Genomic DNA, 11,030 nt, shown 5'->3' with positions numbered 1-11,030 from the left:
CTGAGCAGCGTCTCCCCGAAGCCGTGGCTCATAGTCTTGCGGACCCTCCAGAGCTGGGGTGTCGTTGCAGAGACGGGGCATTGGCGGGGCTTCCCCCCGTCGGGACCGGGCTGGACGGGGCCGAGCCTGAGGCCTGTGCCTGCCCCACGGTTTGGGCACGTGACCCAACCTCTCCCAGCCTGTTTCCCCACCTGGAACGGGACAGTAACCTGCCTGTCCTCTTCGGGGGGTGGGATGAGACGAGGGGGGGTCCTGCGGGGACGGCTGGGCGGGTGCCAGAGGTGGCAGTCACCACCGTGGTCACGCTGGAACCAGCTGGTGACCCTGGAGGGTCTGCGAGGGCGGGGACCTGGACCCCCCTCATGGCCCCCTGAAGGCCACCGCTCTTGGAGGCGGGCCCCTCCTCTCCACTGGGCTCCCCAAACCCCGAGCCCTGGAAAGCACCTCCCCAGCCCCGAGGCCCGGAAGGACAGGCTCCCTCTGTGCCCCCACCTCTACTTTAGCTGAGGAAGCGGACTCCCCATGTCCTTCCTTGGGGTAAGAACGCCCGGACCAGTAAGAGAGGTGGCAGTGTGCTTTAATAGAAAGTCAGTGTGTCCCCACTGAGGTCGAGGGGACAGGCGCTCAGGGCATAAGCCCCTGGAGGGGGCGGGACTGGCCGTCCCGTGGGCACTTGTCTGAAGGTTGCTGGGCGGGATGGCGTCTTCCTGGCAGTCCCTCCTGGTGTCTGACCGTGGGCCTCCCTGCTTTGTTCAGGGGTCCCCCTCCACGCAGGGTCTGCAGTTTATCACCACATGCCTCCCCAGGGCCTTGCAACACCGGTGGGGGCACGCCGTCTGCCTACGGTCATGGGACCCAGAGGGCCTGCAGCTGGTGTGCGGTGCAGCCCGGGGTCCGGGCGCAGACGGCCGTGTTCTGAAGGTCGCGGGGTCCGGGCAGAGCCAGCTCCCTCTCAGCCACTGCCTGGTGGACAGCTGAGGAGGAGGGGGGCAGCACATTCCCCCACCGGGGCATGAGGGGGTCCCGGAGGCCTTGGGGTGCAGGGGAAGGGCCAGAGCTGGGCTCAGCCTGGCACCCCAACACCACCTACAAGAGGAGATGCCAAGCCCTGCCCTGCGTGCAGCTTCAGGAGGGGGGGCGCCACCCCAACAGCTGGACCCGTCTGTCTCCACGGGGTTCCGAGGTCCAGGCCCCGCAAGCCCGGAGCAGCAAAGGCCACTTTCATCTCCGAGGGGTCCCACAGGTACAGGCTCGGTGTCCCTGTCTTCAGGAGGCTCCGCGTGGCCACATCCAGGCCCCGCCCAAGGATATGGAGGAGGGTGCCCACGGGGGTGAGGGAGGGTCTGGGGGACCCCCGGGGGGGGCTGAAGCAGGTGTGGAATTCTAAGAAAACCTCACGGGGGACCCCGACAGGTGCAACAAGAGGGGCTCTGAGTGGAGGGGGTGGGGCCTCTGGAAGCCCCCAGACCTGACCTGGGCTCTCGCCCTCCTGGCCTGCACACCCGAAGCCCTGGGGTGGGGGCGGCCGTCACAGCTGCAGCAGGCAGTGCCAGCAGCTCAGGGCTGTATGCCTCAGGCGCAGGGCGAGGACGAGGAGCCGGGCCCGGAGGTCCTCCAGGGCCAGCGCCACCGGCTGGGCCCGGCCGCAGTACAGCCCGAGCACCAGCACCAGCAGGACGCACACGGACAGGCGCAGGAACAGGGAGCCACGTGGGGGCCGGGGCCGGCTGGGCGCTGGCGGGGAGGGGCACCCGGGTGAGCCCCCTCCCTGCGGGGCTGGGGGTGGCTGCAGGGAGAGCGAGGCTCACCCCGGTGGGGGGCACCTTCGGGGCGGGTGCTTGGGGTGCTCCCGTGGTCCCCACGCGGCCCGGAGCACCCCCATCCCTGCCTGGGGCCTCTGCGGGTATCAGGTGGCTTCCTGGCCAAAGAGCCCCCCGTTGGCTCTGCCCCGGCAGCCTCCCTTGGGGACGGAGTAACGGGGAGTGACCCCAGAGGGTCTGCCTGTGGAGTGCGTCAGGGACCCTGGCGGAGGGAGTGACCTTGTCAGGGTGGGGAAGGGGGGGCGGCTGGAGCCACGGGGGCGTGTATGGGGAGGGTGCCGGGCACGGCGTGGGGGCGGGGGCGAGGGTTCACACTCACCCTTGGTGGTGGTGCCGGGCTCTCTGCTGGCGATGTCTGGGAACGAGAGCCACGAGTGGGCTTGGGCAGGGAGGGCCCCCGGCCTGGGGGTGCACAGGGGGGCGCACGGGGGCACACGCATCCTCAGCCTGCACGGTGCCCTCGGGACCCCACAAAGCACCCTGGGACGGGCCGACTCAGATACACCTGCGCCGCCCGGTTCGCGAGTGGGCAGCCCAGGGTCTGGCAGGCCCGCGTCCTGCCCAGCGCCACCCAGCCCTGCCAGGGGTGGCCCAGCCCCACGGCTTCGGGTTCAGGCTGCCAGGACTCGGGGATCCCAAGAGGCGCTGCTGTCAGAGCCTGTGGGAGCTGGGGTGTGGCGACCCCGTGCTGGCCTGGGGGAGGAGCCTGCAGGGGTCCTGGCGAGCGGCAGGGGCAGGACCCTCCCTCCCATCCACAGTGCCCTGGGAGGCCGCGCACCCCGCCACCTGGGCCCCATGCCCTGCGGTCTGTGCCTCTCGGAAGCTCCCGGGGGAGTGCAGGACTGTGCGTGGGGGGCAGCGCTGAGCCGGGAGGGACGAGCAGGTGTGAGCAGCCTAGGGATCGGCGGCCGCGGGGAGAGGGGTTGAGGCCCGGCCTGGACCTTTAGGGCAGGCCATCCAGGGAGACCCTAACAGGTGCTGGGCCTGAGTTTTACCCATAACTCGGCAGGGGTCAGTACCCGGCTAGGTGCGCAGAATCTAAGATGCCCCGTGAGCCCCACCCCTCGGTGTCCTCAGCTCTATCGTCCCCTCCCCGTAGTGCGGGGGCCTGTGACTTGCTGCTTCCCCGCAGAATAAGGTAAAGCGGAAGATGCAAACCCCACTCAGCTGACTTTGAGTCAATCAAAGGGTCTCCAGATTATCTGGGGTGGGCCTGCCCTAATCAGGCAAGCTGTCTAGAACCGGCGGTCTGAGAGTTCTGCAGGCAGCTCTGTGCGCTTGGAAGAGGGCCCCAGGCCTCGGCTGAGAGGCGGCCCGGCCCGCCCCAGATAGCAGCCCTGCGGGACCTGAGCACACGACCAGCTACACCGGGCCTACACCCCTGACCCACGGGGTCACTGTGATAATAAATGTGGGTTGCTCGAAGCTTCTAAATCTGTGCTAATTTGTTACGTGGCGTAGCTAGAGGTTACAGGGAACCTCTTTCCCATGGGAAAGGCCAGAGCAGGAGCCAAGGGGCCAGGGGAGGAGAGGGCAGGTGGCCGTGAGGGGCTTCAGGGCAGCGGGACCCCCAGGACCTGCGGCGGGGGCTGGGAGAATCTGGGAGGGGGCAGTGAAGGATGCAGGTGTGGGAGGAGCCGAGGGGCAGTGCTGGGGGGACGAGTGGGTGGGCGCGGGGGTGCTGCCCACCGGCCTTCCCTCGATCGACAGCTATTTGGGCAGCTCTGGATTCGCTGTTTCCTGCCAGTGGCTGTCGTGTTGACCGTTACTCTGTCCAGACTGACCCCCGGCCCGGGTATTATTGGGGTTTTGTCTGTGAGACAGGACGGGTGGCTGCGGGCCCTCCGGGTGGCCCTCTGGGGGTCCTGGGACGCGTGTCCCCCTGCCCCACCTGGCCCCGGGTCTGCTCCCCGGGTTCCCTTCTTACAGTGCACGGCCACCTCCAGGGGTTCCCGGAACCGCACCCGCCTCAAGGTCCTCTGTGGCTCCACGCCGCGGCGCTCTGTCCGGCTCCGCCTCAGGATGGACGGGGGGCACCTCCTGTCGCCCTCCTGGGGCAGGGGTGGGAGGCAGAGGGAAGCGGCCGAGGTGAGCCCCCAGGGACTGGAGACGAGGCGCCCCACGGCCAGGATCCCCGCCACCGCCTCTGGGTTTATGCAGAGCGAAGCCTGTGGGGGCCCGACGGGCGGGGGTGTGGAGACCCCGTGGACCTGCCCCACCTGCAGCGCCAGCCTGGCAGGGTGACCCTGGGGCTGCTCCCGAGTGCCCGGGGCTGGAACAAGCCGCTGGGGCCGTCACACCCGGACGGCAGTGTTCGTGGTGCCGCGGCTGTGGTCAGTGGCCGCACGGGCCTGTGTCTCCCGCCCCCGCTGTGCCCCCACCCACGGTGTCCGTGATAACGATGGTGAGGGTGACGGTAACTGTGACTCTCCACCGAGGGCCATCTTCACGTCCGAGCCGCCTGCACAGAACCTCACCGAATCCCAGCACCCGGCGCCCCTGGCTCTCCTCTGGGCCTGGGTGCCGGGGGCAGGTGGGCCTGAGCCGGGCCATCCGAGGTCAGCGCCTGGCTTGTGCCCCACAGTGGGCCTCTGTCACTCACCGCGGACAAGGCGGGGATCTGAGCCTGAGACCCAGGCTGGGGAGGGACGGAGCCTGGACACAGGTGCCTGCCCAGGGGCTGCCCTCCCACCCACGCTGGAATGTGGGGTGACCAGGCCGCTCTGAGCCTCAGCGTCCCCGTCTGTAAAATGGGGACAAGAGGCTGTTCTGAGTGTGAGTACACCCATGTGGAACGGCTCCTGGCTGGGAGGCCTTGCTGCTGGCCTCCTGGGGGGCAGGAGACCCACTGAGTCCGGGGGTGGCCCTGCTCACAGCTGCCCCCTCCCCCTGGCTGGGCCACCTGCGCCTGTGGCCTGCCCTGGCTGGGCGGCGAGCACACATGCTAGGTGGGGACTCAGGTCTGAAGTCGGGCCCCCCTTTGGCCTGGCCTGCGCCCTTCCCAGCTGTACCCTCACAGGATGTCCTGGCCGTCCTGTCTCCACCACCTCACCCCCACCCCCCACCCCGGCTGCAAGGTGACCTTGTTGGGCAGCATCCAGACTTGTTGCTGCCCTGTTCCAGAGCACCCCCCTCCTGCCCCCCTGCCTTGCCCGCCCACGCTCTCCCAGGGGCTCAGACTTCCTGGGCCACCCTCCCTGCAGTCTCACTCGCTGTACCCCCGCCCTGAGCCCTGGCTTTGCACCTTTGAGTGTACCGTCTCCCTCCCCTCCCAGGGCCCTCGCACCCTCTCTGTGAGACCAAACCGGCCCAGGGCCACCAGCCACCAGCCACGAGCCCGCAGCTCCCCACCTGGTGATTCCCTCTCCCGGGGTTCCTGGGGCCGCGCTGCTCAGGGCAAGAACAGGGGCCATGCGTCCTGCCTCTGCTCCCCCTTCCCTGCCCCCAGTGGGCGCCCAGATCGCCGACCCTGGTGCACTTGGCTTTGGGACCCCGGGGTGGAGGCTTGTGCAGACCCCTGCCTCACCCTCCCCGCCCTGGGCATCGGCGAGCCCGGAGCGGCCTCTCCATTCGTCCTGGTCTGATGTCGCGTCTCTGGCGGGGAGTCGGGGCTCAAGGCTCGCCCTGCAGTCCTCATTTATTGGAACATGGTCCTAGGAGAAGCGGAGACTGTATGACTTGTTGGGGCAGCCTGGTCGGAGGAGAGGGAGGGAGAATTCTCCAGTCAGGCCTGTCCTCCTCCCAGCACGGAGCCCCCTGCACCTTCCCCGGCGGCCAGTGTCCCTGTCATCAGCTTTCGGGGCTGCCGTCTTAAGGCACGACCACCACTCAGGAAGTGTGTGTTATGTCACTCTCAGTGTTTTGAGGCCATGATGGGGAGACCCCGGGGTGGGAGGAAGGGGGTCCCGGGCCGGGCCTTGCTGGGGCGCCCCTGGGGCTTGCCCGGACTCTCTGATCTCCGTCTCTCCATCTCCATCCAGCCCTGTGCCAGGCTTGCCTCGCTTACTTAGTGGGTGTGAGGTGGCCCCTCCCCACTTCCGCCCATGGGCCCGTGATTGCTCACGCCCTTCAGTGTCCACGTGGGGACATTGAGGCTGGGGCTTCCCCTCTGCCCCTCCCCCCGGATAATGAGAGGACTTGGGGGGAGCGTGGGGGCCACCTTCCCCTCCTATCCCCAGTCCCAGGCTCCTCCCGGACTCTCTGCTCTGGGTTCCTCGGGGACATCCCTGCTCCTGCCCGCTGTACATGGTGAACATTTGGGTTTTGTGAGGAGCGTTCTGGTCGTATCCTCCAAGGATGTCCACCCCCCGCCCAGGGCTGAGCAGGGCTGCCGGGGAGGTCCCCGCAGTGTCCTCAGCATGGTGCCATCAGGGTCCCCCAGGGGGCGGGCCACTCCGAGGAGTGAGCAGGGCCCTCCCCATGCAGTCTTCCCCGGGGATGTGACACGACAGGGTGGCTGCAGCCCTCGGACCCCGCAGGCGTCCACATCACAGCCGTGCAGAACCCCATAATGATGTCTGCCCTCCACGGCCCAGGCAGCTTCAACTGTTTCTAAAGGGAGCAGTTTTTTCCTTCTCAGCATCGGGTGTTTATTGCAAATAGGGTCAGGGAAGGAGCCGTGGGCCCAGGGAAGGGGACACAGAGGGAGGACGGCTTCTCTTAAGAACTTGCTGGCCTCTCAGGTAAGGAAACAGGCCCAGAGGCTCGCAGAGCAGCACCCAGCTGGGGGCCCTGCAGCACCTTGCCCTCCTGCCCTGCGCTGGGGACAGCAGTGAGTGTGCATGCGTGTGTGTGTGTGTGTGTGTGAGCATGAGTGTGCACATGTGTGGGCACCTGTGTGAGCATGAGTGTGCATATGCATAGATGTGAGCATGCGTGTGCACACGTATGTGCCTGTGTGAGCACGAGAATGTGCATATGCATAGACGTGTGAGCATGAGTGTGCACATATGTGTGCGCATGTGAGCATGAGTGTGCATATGCATAGATGTGTGGGCCTGCGTGTGCATATGTGTGTGCACATGAGCATGAGTCTGAGCATTGTGCATGTGCATGTGTGTGAGCATGAGTGTGTGCATGTGTCCATATGTATATATGTGCAAGTATGTGTGTGCACTGTGTGTGCGAGGGTGACTGCACATACACCTTAGCATGTGTGTGCATGCTTGTGCATGCTATTTGTATGCATGTACATGAGTGTGCACATGTAAGTGTGTAGTGTGGGGATGTGTGATCGCACAAGCCTGTGGTGCATGCCCTGTGCACGTGAGCACACGTATGAGTGTGTCTGTATGACTGTGCCTGTGTGCATGTGTGTGTGTGCAGCGTGTGCAGTGTGTCCGTGTGTGTCCTGGCAGTGACCGGGTGGGTCCCACAGCTTCATCGCGTGCCCGTGTAACCGCGCGTGACCTTGGACAGGCCCCCTAGGCTCTCCGTGCCTCGGTCTACTCAGCTGAAAGTGGGATCACAGCAGCCACTTGCTCGTGGGCTTGGTGAGGGCAGTTCGCTGTGCGTGTCGGGGGCTCAGGGGGAGCCCGAGGTGGGGCCGGGCTCCGTCCCTCAGGGAAACAGTGGCTCTGCTGGGGCGCTGAGCCCAGGACCCTCTGCCCATGTGAGGACGTCCCCCCTCCCCGGGGCCTTCTCTGGCCGCGCCTTTGCCTGGGCCTCAGTTTCCCCAGCAGTCGCACAGCAGGAGGCGAGCACTGCTGTTGCTGGCGGGCGAGGGCAGGGCTGTGCGGGGGAGCGGGGAGGCCCCGGGGCCTCTGGCAGCGAGAGTGTAACAGGAGTGTCCGCAGACAGATGGGTGATAACGGGCGGAAAATAGCTCAGGCCTGGGGCCTGCGGAGTGTCACCACCGCCCTGGGCCCCGAGGACACGCCCTGAGGGCCCGCCTCCCCATGACAGTCACCTCCGTGGAGGGGACACTCGCTTCCGCCTGGGGGAGGGACACTGAGCCTGCCGGTCCCTGGAGCCGGAGCCCGGAGCACAGGGCTGCCCAGTGTCGTCTCTGGGTGGGGGCCCCCTGGCCGTCCCCGGAGCTCCTGCTCCAGGCCCGCGGGTCAGGGGTGCTGAGTGGGGAGCCCCACGCTCGCCCGCCGTCCTTCAGGGGCACAGGGCTGGCCGAGGCCGTGCATCCACAAGAGCCCCGATGGTCTCTGGGGTGTGGCCCGCTGACGCTGAGCCTCTGTCCCCCGGCTCTCCAGCCCAGCCGCGCCCCCCGCCCCCCGGCCCCAGCTCTGTACACGGGGACCACCAGGCTCCCCACTTCCGAGAGCGCAAGCCCCAGGGCCGGGCCGCTGTCCTGCCTTTGCTGTGTGGTGCCACCCGGTGGGGTCGTCGGCTCCGCCCTGGCCAGGCCGACCACGCCTTTGCGCCCTGCTCGCCCCCACGCCCACCGACCACCACCGCCGCTGGCGCGTCTCCATCCTCACCAGGGGTCCCTCGGACACCCCCGAGTAGTGCAGCCCTGCATGGGGAGGGGGCCTTCCTCAGCCCCGACGGTGGCCGGCAGCGGCTTCGGCACCCACGCCCGCCCCCGTCACCCCTCACACCCTGCACCTTGCCTGTTCACCCCCGGGACCCCGGGGCTCAGGGGATGGGGAGCCGCGGGGAGGCGGAGGGTCTCCTCCCGGCCGGCAGCTCTGGAGGCTGAACCAGCAGAGCCACAGCCCGGGATCCTCCCACTCACCTGTCCTGGTGACACCTCCTCCAGGGGGGCCCCGGGCTGGCGCAGGTGGGAGAAGCACGTCAGGGGCTGGAGAGGCTGGAGCTAGGACCCCACGGTCCACACACCACATACGTGCACGGCGCCCCCCATGCACACGCACACACACTCACACACAGACCCCGGCGCACCTGGGCTCCTGCAGGTGCCACACCCCTGCGTGGCCTCGCCCACCTGCCCGGCCCCCAGTCCGCGGGCGATCAGAGCCTCGCGGAGTGGGAACCGGAGCCGTCCGCTCACAGGCCCGCTGGGAAGTTTCCATTACAGCCGCGGGGCCGCGGCCTCGGGTGGCTGTGGAGGAAGCTGTCAGGGCGGGCTCCGTGCCTTGGGCCGTTTGCCTCCCCCTCCCCCAGCAGCCTGGCTGAGTTGGGGGGGCGCTGAGGCCTTCCTGCAGCTGGACGAGGGGACAGGAGGCCATGGGCATCCCCAAGCTGGCCTCCCCTCAGGAGGACCGGGGCGCCGGGGCGGGGGCCGGCCCAGAGCAGGCTGGCAGCTGCCCAGATAACACACGTTTCTGATTTAAGCAAGAGGAGAGCCCCCGGGGACACCCCGGCTGACCGCTCGCTCACGGCTAGCCCAGGCGCCTGCCTGGAGTTGGGAACACGGGGACGGAGCTGTCCTGGCAGCCTCCAAGGACACTCCCCCACATCTCTGGACACGCATCTAGGGCACGGGTCAGGGGGATGGCTGGGTGTCTGCTGGGTGCAGGGGGGCGCCCCAGAGTGCAGCGCGGCCGGCCTTGGCCTCCAGCCCCCAGGCAGGAGGGAGGGAGGAGGTGGACCCTAGCCTAGACCCTGGCCACAGTGAGACCCAGGTGGGTCCCTCACCCCGCGTCCCAGGCCCTCGTGTAGAATGGAGGTTGTTCGCCAACCGCCCAGCACGCTGCGAAGACGGAGAGAACGTGCTGACCCTCCTGGGGGGACCTGCACGCAGTGGGTGCCCGGTAGATGCTGCGTTCTGAGTTGAAAGGGTGACCCAGGTGCGCGGTGGGCCGGTCAGCTCAGGAGAGGGCCACGCTGCGGCTAACGGAGCGCGCCGGCCGTCGGAGTGACCGGGTCCGACTCCAGTGTGCCTGCGCGGACCCACCTCAGCGGGACGCTACCCCCCCCCCCCTCCCGCCTTGGCCCCTGCAAAATGACGGGAATCCTGTCTGTCGGCAGCTTCCGAGGAGACCGCACTTGGCTCCGATTTGTAGAGTCGCGCCCCCCAGCCTTGTGGGGGCTGGCCGGGTTCCCACTTCACCCGAGGAGGGCCAGGCCTCAGGCAGGAGCGCGCACGGACCCTCGGCTTGGGCCAGGCCGCTGAGGAAGGGCGCAGAGTGCCAGGCCCCTGAGGCGTCCCTGCGAGCACCCGCCACCCCCACTTTTCAGACAAGATGTGAGGTTCAGAGGGGCCTGGGTCTTCTGGGGTCACTGACCACGCTGGCTGGCTTGGGAATGTGCCCATTTTAGCACCGAAAGGCCGCACGTCCCTGGTGAATGGGATGGACGCCCTCCCCCTCCAGTCCTTGTCCAGGGCCGCACAGTGTGGCCCGCCCTCTGCCCACCTGTGCCCCTGCCCACCTGCCCACCTGCTCGCCTGCCCGTGGCAGGTTCTCTGCCCGCATCTCTGCTGGGAATCTCCACTCTGGAAGCTTCGTTCCCAAATGGGAAGTGAGTTTCTACCTATGCCCCTGAGCTGGGCTCTCACCTGGCTCCCTCCTGGGTCCGCGAAGCCAGGCTCTGTGGCGTCCTCCCCTGAGAGGGGTTCAGTGTGGTCCTGGCCCGATCTTGGCTGCAGCGCCCCCCCTGCCTCCCTGGGGGGGCGGTCCCTTGCCTGTCCAGTCCCTTGCTGCTCCGGCCTGGAGCTGCTGCCGGGCCGCCCGTGGGGCCAATCTGTGGCCGGCCTGCGTCCCCGCCCCAGGCCCCTCTGCAGGGCTGCGGAGCCTGGCCAGCTGGCAAGAGCTGAGCTATAATTACCTCTCCCCTTTGGCAGAAATAGCAGTGACCCTGCGGATAGGCCGCTGGCCCGGGCGCAGAAGAGGAGCTACTGGTTTCCCAGGCCCTGAACACAGACAAGAGACGGGGTCAGTGCCCCCTCCCTGCCCTCCTGGGTTCTGGGTCCAGAGCTCTGCGGCCTTGGAAGCCCATGGCTGGAATCAGAGGCAGAGCGGGGGTCGGGGAGGCAGAAGGGTGGGGTGATGTGGGGGCTGTAAGAGGCCCGGTGAGCATTGAGTCCAGCCTGGCTCGACCCTGCCCCAGAGAGGAGCCCCGGGGTGGGGAGAGGCCACCCTGCTTCTCACCCCTGCACCCCCTACATCCTGCTCTGGGGTCTCAGGGGGAAAAGCCAAAGCATGGATCCCATGCTGCTGATTTGGGGTGCAGGGCTGAGCCCCACATGGGCCTGGCAGGCGGAGCAGGCATTCGGGTCAGAGGGGGACGGCAGGGCAAAGGGACCAGCATTTCCCAGGGTCCCCTCTGGGCTGGGGCTCCTTGTGTCTGAATGGC

At 67.7% G+C, this 11,030-nt stretch overlaps 1 protein-coding gene across 20 annotated transcripts; it reads right to left on the bottom strand.

Annotated features, from left to right (window-relative positions):
• Window positions 1-561: 561 nt before the first annotated feature.
• On the bottom strand, window positions 562-10,373 carry C9H14orf180 (chromosome 9 C14orf180 homolog). Of its 20 annotated transcripts, XM_077910799.1 has the most exons (7): window positions 8,676-9,640; window positions 8,509-8,544; window positions 8,086-8,286; window positions 5,347-5,473; window positions 3,748-3,871; window positions 2,140-2,222; window positions 1,434-1,734 (listed from the first exon to the last, which is right to left on the bottom strand). In XM_077910799.1, exons 4-7 carry the CDS (start codon window positions 5,455-5,457, stop codon window positions 1,573-1,575), a joined length of 480 nt encoding a protein of 159 aa, XP_077766925.1. In that variant the 5' UTR covers window positions 5,458-5,473; window positions 8,086-8,286; window positions 8,509-8,544; window positions 8,676-9,640; the 3' UTR covers window positions 1,434-1,572. The 20 variants fall into 20 exon arrangements, with proteins under 20 accessions (XP_077766911.1, XP_077766927.1, XP_077766914.1 ...); XM_077910797.1 differs by lacking the exons at window positions 8,086-8,286; window positions 8,676-9,640 and adding an exon at window positions 10,234-10,325; XM_077910798.1 differs by lacking the exon at window positions 8,086-8,286.
• Window positions 10,374-11,030: the final 657 nt, after the last annotated feature.

Source organism: Canis aureus, chromosome 9, assembly GCF_053574225.1.
Source record: "Canis aureus isolate CA01 chromosome 9, VMU_Caureus_v.1.0, whole genome shotgun sequence".
NCBI lineage: Eukaryota > Metazoa > Chordata > Mammalia > Carnivora > Canidae > Canis > Canis aureus.
This window is presented reverse-complemented; position numbering and strand designations above follow the sequence as displayed.

Excerpts from the sequence above, each read along its gene's own strand:
- C9H14orf180 (XM_077910785.1), bottom strand. The coding sequence starts at position 10,150 with ATGCGGGCAGAGAACCTGCCACGGGCAGGCGAGCAG. Across the intron at positions 5,474-10,114 it reads TGCCACGGGCAGGCGAGCAG|GACCATGTTCCAATAAATGA; the intron begins GTGGGCAGGTGG and ends CGCTTCTCCTAG. Across the intron at positions 1,735-2,139 it reads GCCCGGCACCACCACCAAGG|CGCCCAGCCGGCCCCGGCCC; the intron begins GTGAGTGTGAAC and ends CCTCCCCGCCAG.